This window comes from Antedon mediterranea, chromosome 3, assembly GCF_964355755.1.
Source record: "Antedon mediterranea chromosome 3, ecAntMedi1.1, whole genome shotgun sequence".
Lineage (NCBI taxonomy): Eukaryota > Metazoa > Echinodermata > Crinoidea > Comatulida > Antedonidae > Antedon > Antedon mediterranea.
In genome coordinates, this window is record NC_092672.1 from 4,438,118 (window position 1) to 4,446,297 (window position 8,180).

The 8,180-nt window shown below is 33.8% G+C and overlaps 1 protein-coding gene across 1 annotated transcript; it reads left to right on the forward strand.

The window, feature by feature from the left end:
* The first annotated feature begins 3,048 nt into the window (after window positions 1-3,048).
* LOC140044606 (uncharacterized) lies at window positions 3,049-6,906 on the forward strand. The gene has a single exon (XM_072089183.1). It carries the CDS (start codon window positions 3,116-3,118, stop codon window positions 4,169-4,171), a length of 1,056 nt encoding a protein of 351 aa, XP_071945284.1. The 5' UTR covers window positions 3,049-3,115; the 3' UTR covers window positions 4,172-6,906.
* The last annotated feature ends 1,274 nt before the right edge of the window (window positions 6,907-8,180 follow it).

The window sequence follows — 8,180 nt, forward strand, 5'->3', positions numbered from 1 at the left end:
GTTATAATATTGCTTTAATCTCTGTTTAAACAAACTTAAAGTGGGGGATTGTTTTATATAGTCTGTTAAATTGTTCCAAATATGTGTTCCTTGGTAGGAAATACATTGCTGTCCGACTTTGGTGCGTTTTAGTTGTGGACAGTAGTTTGACCTGTTTCTAGTTGAGTAATTATGGAATGAGGCAGATGTACTAAATAAGTTATTAAATGATTCAGGTAATAGATTATGTTTATATTGATACATAAATATAGCAGTGTGTTTCGTATAAAGGTCAAAAATATTTAATGTTTGGGTTGAAATAAAAAGTGGATGAGAAGGATGCATAAAATGAACATGACAAATATTTCTAAGTGCTTTTTTCTGGAGAATATGTATACGGTTTAAGTTTGTAGCAGAAGTAGCACCCCATACTGTGATAGCATACGTTATTCTAGGTAATATAAGTGCATTGTATACCGTTAACAAGATTTTACTTGATAACATAGACTTCACTTTGTTTAAGACACCAATTATTCTAGAAATACTGTTTGCTACCTCATTTACATGATAATTAAACGATAAAGTTTCATCCAGAAATAAGCCTAGAAATTTAACTTCAGTAGCTTTTACTATACATTCATTTCCCATCCTCAATTCTAGTGAGGTAGTGTCAGCTGACTTATTTCTAGCCTTAAATATAACATATTTTGATTTGTTTACATTTAGCGTTAATTTGTTAGCAATAAACCAGTCCGAAAGTATAGATAACTCCTGGTTCATTGTATCAAAAGCTTGAGTAATATCATTGTGACTATAAAATGTTTTAACATTAAGGCCCATTATGTCAAGGGTACCCTATGGCCGTATTCACCAATCACACTTAAGTAAGATATTTCCTCTAAATATTAAGTATTTCACTTACATTGTATTCACTTAAACGTGGTTCCCACTAGCGACGCAACACAAGGACGTAACGCAACGCAAGTGAATTGACCAATCACAAGCGATGGCTTATTCGCTTGTGATTGCTAACTGTCTATAACTTCGCTTGTCATTGGTTAAAACGCTTGCGTTGCGTTTACGTTCTTGCGTTACGTTCTAGTGGGAACCAAGCTTTAGTATGCATGGTGAATACGGCAACTGTTTCTGTACACAGTGTTCTAATGGAGTCAACAGAATTGAATTTGAAAATTATAAATTTTTAAAAGTTAATAAAATGTACGTAGTTTAGTCCCTACAGTAAAATAACACTATATAAGATTACTGTACAACGTCAGTTAATATATTTTTTCAATGGTCATCATTGATATTATCCATGGTCAAACACAGTATTCAGGATGTCCGTCAATACTTCTTAGGCCCTATACAGTTAATCGATTAACGAATGATTTTGCTATCTCCAGAGCTGAGATGTAATCAACAACCTCGTTTGATATAAAACAAATATTTTATGTAAAGACACCAGAGGTAAGTTATAGTCTATTCTATGAAACTATTAGTTAATGTAAAACAAATAGAAATGTAGGCCGTATACTGGTGTGACGTGTCAGTTACTGGAGCAACTGCAGTAGACGAATTGTATAGTACCTTTAATTGCGATACTGATTCTTCAGTAACTAACTTAAGTGTTAATTGACTATTTAAACCGTTTTTGTTAAGAGATTGAACTACCTTTTAAATCATTATTTGCGTTTTTCAATTGAAAGGAGGCTTATAATAATAGTAAAATATCATATTACGTCATTGAAGGGTGTATATTATTTGGAAAATATTATGACGACATTTCACGTGTATAATTATTGTATGAGTGAACATTATTTTATCAATTTAATAAACCGAGTGAACGGGGAGTGGTAATTAAATTAGTGTGTATTTTACCAGTGATACTATACATTACAATTTGTAGCAGTATTATTTTGTATTGTTTGAAACGTGGCAGTCAATTTAATTCAACAATTGTTGCTCAATAATCGAAGTGATGTAATAATTAAAAGATAATTTCCCCGACATTTTAATTAAACAACATTTGCGCAATCGCAACACGTACGTTTGAAATGTGAGCGCAAAAAGTGTATGTGTGACCATACACCATACCGTACTGGGACTTTCCCTAGATCATTATCTTATGATCAACCCATCTCCCTATCCATTATTCCGTGGCGGATTACTGTTATTATTTCAGCGCTAAAATGCTTTCTTATAGCTAAAGTAGTCTGTGAATGAAGGAATTAAGTATGTATTATTTCATGTGAGCTTATAACATGGATGACTTGGTTTCATGGTAATAACATGAATAGACTTGATGTTCTACTGTGTATACGGCTAATATTCCAAGATACCATGTTTGCTGTGTAAATTTTAAAGACGGCCATGTTTTAGTCTGGAATAATATTATCATCGAGCTTAACTTTAAATACGTTTCCCCCGCAAGCAGTATGTTCATATCCTAACATAACAATAAGACACTTAATAATGTGCTTGTACATATTTGAAAAGATTCAGTACTCCGCCTTTGTCAGTCCTTTGTCAGTGTATCTAAGTAAAATTATAAATAAAAATTAGGCCTACAATTGTGACATAACACCAGCGTAATTAGCATCCACCTTAATATTTCTTTGAAATGCAAAACAGTGCGTTATGATTCAGCGTATAAAAACCTATACAATGTATGGGTAGGTTTTTACAACACCTATTAATATTTTTCAATAGATTACATAAATATTGATTTTTCATTTCATAAATTAATTTCAAAGGAAAGTAAATTTGACTCTAATTTTTCTAGTAGTCCTGGTTGAAATCTAACATGTTTGCCACCATTTGTAAGGGAACCCCTTCGATGGGAAAAGATGCCCGAGGCTAGTAGCCAGGTGACGTAGAGTACATATTTATTTAGACAAAAAATTATATTGTTGAAATTTTTGAACCAGCAAATAGAACACTTCACGGTTGAGTTGAGTGGAAGCCAATATTAGAGCTGTTTTTAATAACAATTGATGAAGGACAATACATCGTATCACGATTCAGTCGAGTTACTTCGCTCACGTCATCGTCAGTTATTGAGCCAGTGTTGGACAAAATACAACATAATACGGCTGCTTATTATAATACATAGGTTGTGAATTTATTGTAGGTTACCATGGCGTTTTGGAAGCGAAGAAGCATGACTTTTTCGCCAAATCCACCCGATACAAAACACGAGGTACAGTACATGGGAAAGGAACCAGCCGAAGGAAAGATCGGCCTAGAATGTACGATGAAGCCTGTAGAAAATTTGTATCGACGGTACAAGCAAACGAAGGGAAAGCACTGTAAACGGGTACAGCTTGAAGTAACGAACACAGGGATTATCCTCACTCATTTGAATGCCGCAGATGGTCAGCAACAAGAACAAACAGTGCCGGTTGTTAAAATGTCATTCGGAGCTGCAGACCCAGAACATCCCAAGATTTTCTCATTTGTAATGGTTAACGATCAAGCGAAAGGCCCCAATAAATGGGAATGCCATTCATTTTTATGTGAAAGTAATTCCGTGGCAAAGTCACTGACTTTATATTTAGTGAAAGCATTTCAAAAAGCGGCAGACGGCCGAGCGGATGAGGACGAACATTTTAAAGATCCATCTAGAAGGACTAGGCCAACTACTTTACATATTTTGCACGATCGTGGACGGCATCAGTTGGCCGATAAAGCCAAACCTCCTCCCGTGTCTACGCTCAAAGTAACAATGAACGTAGAAAACATAGAAGATTATGATAAGGTAGGCATTCGAAAACCAGAAAAGACAAAAGGTAGTTCTGTTAAACTTGATCAAAATAAACACTTTGCTATGTTGTTAGCGAAAGAGAAGAAAGAGTTAGATGCACTAAAAATGGTCAACCAGGCGAAAGATGAACACGTTGATCAGAACAATGCATTAAACAAAGAAAATGAATTTTGTAATGAAGAAGAGGTTGAAGATTTATTGAATGATGTTGCAACAGAAGCAGACAATGATGAGATAATAATGGCGGTAAATCCAACGCTACCTTTAAGTCCAGATTCTGAAGCACCGACTGGAATGGAGATGACGGATGATGAATTAAACGGAAACGATTCGAATGGAGACGTCGACGAATCATCGGACACAAACTTTCGTAAAACAAAACGTAAATCAGTTCGATTTACTGACGAGGAGCCAAAAATTATCGACTGAAAATTTTGAATTTTTTTCAAGTGATTCAGATTTAAACCAAATTGAATGCGGTTTTGTCACTCTCTGGAAAGGATAAAGAATTCTCTTCTTCGGAATACAGCTTAGTGAAACAATATTCCACCACCAGTGGGTTGCAATCCAAAGGTACACAAAATACAAAACACGTCATTGTTTTGGTTTTACGAGGAGAACAGATAGTTGATATTATATTTGTTATTAGTAATTGACTATTATGACGTCATTAAAAAATATGATCGTATTTGTGCTCTGATGATATAACCAAACACGTTAGTAACTAACACCAATGTGCAGTATGTGTGATATATTTTGAATCTTAATATAAGTGTCGTTAAAGTTATATTTATTTAAGCACATAAAACCAAAGAAAGCAAGAGTGTGGCAGTAATACTTACATTAACTAAATTATAAGATAATATATTGGTGAAACTTAAGCCTACAGATGGGATTTAACATCTGCCTTGTTAAGGCATAATACAAGATCAAAGATGATGAAGCTAAATCAATTAAAACATTTTTCAAATTTTTCTAAAAATAAAGAAATACATGGATTCTTGAAAAGACATTGTTCCAAACAGATTTAAATATCTTTTAAAAATACAGTGGAACCAGTGGAACCCCTTTGGGAGAACCGTATTAAGGGAACATTTTGTTGAGTCCTGAAGGTGTCCCCTTAATCCGGGTTACTGTGTTAATTTACAACCTTTACAAGTATACTTTTTATACTAAATTCCATATATTTGATAACTGTGTGAAAATTCCTCTGTATAGAACTCATCAACCATTAACAAATTTGCTTAAATAATTACATTATTACACTTTTATATTATCACTGCTACAATGCTCAGTATAATTATTTTCCGAATGTTTGCATTTTAAAAATGTATTGATGTTAAAATGGATTTGTTACTATTTTGTTACTGTATTACTAAAACGTATGTTTTCTAATTAACACACCTAAATTTATATTTTAAGTACTCGTGGTGGCTTTACGCTTTCAAGGCCGGCTATTGAATGTAATAAAGCTATCGATTGTTGTAAGTGTTGATAAACCAAGAGCGTGATCCACTTGGCTAAAACCATGACAAACATAATGCGTTTGTTATTGATAGAAATATCCAGGGCGTTTCTTTGCCTTTATCCCGTAGCTGGAAAACTCTTTATTGTTTGTAGGCCTACATACAATCATAGCCTACATTTTGACCAACAGGGAGGGACAGCCCCTATTCAAATGACCTTTATTCAAGGGACAATTTACCATGAAACGACCGAAGGAAATAGTACGATCAAGCATGGAGGTATAAACATTAATTAGTTAAATCTAATTGTATACCTGTATGGGTCAAGCCTATTATTTTGGTGAACACTCCTATATCAGGGAGTTGTTAACAACTCCCTGCCTATATTAAGAGGATTTCTTGCCTTCATACAGTGATTCTTAATGATTCTACTAATTATTATTAGGAATCTCAGATTACAAGACAGGGCTACCAAAATGTCATCTCTTATCATCTCTCATCCCAATATAGAAACGCTTAAGATGTTATAGATTTGAGCTATGCCACTTGTCGTTAAGTAATTTATCAACAACTGCAACTTTTTCGCCAGTAATTACGGGTCTATTTAGCCTATAATGTGATGTAATTTAAGCTGATTATTTTAATGGATGATGGATATATGGATTATCCTGGCACACTATCATCATACAGATGCTTTGTTGAATGTATAGTCTACTCATTGCCAGTAGTTTGGCACATTTTCCATTTTGTGCTTCATCGGGGAGCCTTCATGCATAGAGATTATTATAGTGAACTATAATATCTCTATTATTCATCAAACTCTCTGGTTTCATTATGAATTGGTTACATTTTTTTTTATCAGCATGCGCCATGTTGTCGATAAATGGTTAATGCATCAAACTACCCCTCGTCCACGTAAAGATGTAAGATATTTTGCTCAATGGTTTAAGTAAAAAAGATGAGTTGTAGTTTAAAACCTATAAGGTTATGCTAAAATAAATAAGATATCAGATAGTCATAGATGTCGTGAACGTTTCACCATAGCTACTGTGAAATGATGTGTGCTGTAATAAGAACACCAGTAACCTATAGTTATGAGCATGTCATGATTCCATACATCACTTTTCAGATCAAAGCAAATATAAAATGAACAATATTTTTTTGTTTTTAAGAATAATCTCTATTTTTCTGTCATTATTTTCTTACAAATTATATATCATTATTATATCATTTATGTATTGAATTGCGGTATTACATTAACGTCAAATTAAATCGCTATTAACTTGATATACTGGATGAAATGTTATTCTTTAAAATATCTAGTTGTATATTGTTATTTTATTTACCATAATCAGCTCATGTACAGACCTTAGCGTATATCGTTAAGACTTATCATAGAGCAAAACAATATATTCCGTTCCCTTTTTTGTTCGAACGTCTCGCACATATTTAGATAGAGAACAACATAATTACGTTTCTTTGTTTTTAATGATTTTCTTTCTGACACGTCTATTGACCGTATAGAAAGCCGATACATGTGTAATTATTCGTTTGTTACCGATAATATATGACGTCAAGAATATAGACTCGCAAAGTTAACGCGCGCGTATAACAGCCGTACCGTTTTATCATCGTTTGAACGCGCGTTTAATTTACTATAAACTATCACTGACGTATTTCCTTCCAGAGAAATGTTAATTACATGCCACTTTGATTACTATGGTTTAATAATGACATGTTTTTGCTCATGTTTTGTCTCTGTTATGTTTTATTATTTAGTGTACTCAGAGTCAATGACGATTGATGTTTCAGCTGAGTCGGTTGGATGTGACAATTTGTTGAATATGTACATTTTCATGTTTGATAGGATATAGTTCCCGTAATGTAACTGTTTTGTTGCAACATGACTAATGGTTCCAATAGTTTCACGGTGATTGATGTTTTTGTTCCTGTATGTTTTACTGTTTACAGTGTTGCAGCGTTTTTCATCAATGGTTTCTGTGAATGTTAAGCTCTGTCTACACTATCAAACTTTATGTGACAAAAAAGTGTGATGTGCCCAAATATGGTAATGATATGCTTAAATATGGTAGTGATATGACATCATTATATCCACATGGACATAATGTTTGATAGTGTAGACAGAGCTTTACATGATACGTTTATGCCTCGGTCTAAATAACCAAGACAACGTAACTTGTCAAAATTGTGTTCTTAATAGACATCATAAAATCAACTAATTTATAACAATTGCGGATCAGATTTGATATCAGATGATAAACACAGGAACAAGGACGACAATTTGTTTTGTTCTCGGCTGTTGACAACGCCTCATTAAACCCTTTCTCTTCATTTCTATAGAAGCTCACTGCTGTTGTCAGTTGTTGATCTAGGATATAAGTGATTTCATCCAGGTAATCATTGGTCAAATTTGATATTACGTCATCAACGCCGTGGCTCTTTAGCTTAGTGATTTACGCGCGCGTTGCGTTAATTCGTGTAGTTCAGTGCATGTTCAAACCTCATCACTTCCGTTATATATGATCATACATTAGGTCTGTTAATAAAACCATGGAATAGTAACTCCAGAAATTGAGAAAACACCTCACAGTGTCCAATCTCATAACTTCCATTGAAGTAGTGTAACTGTCGCTCTTGCCGGGAATGTCATAGTTCTAACTGCAAAAGTTATAGAAAATGTAATAGTTAACATGTCTTATTTCAACATAATTATGTGGGCCTAAAGATGCAACAGTATGCGTCCTTAACCCCATGATAACTTCAATTGAATGAAAGAAAAATATTTTAAGAATGAAAATACATCATCTATTAATGTAATGCAGGTGAGAATGCATTTGTTTTTTTGCGCGTATTTCTATTTTCGTTGATGCTTTCATATGACCTCGGTGTCATACGCAATTGAGAAACGAATGATTCTTGGAGAGTTGTATTGCTGTTTTGCTGCTATAAAT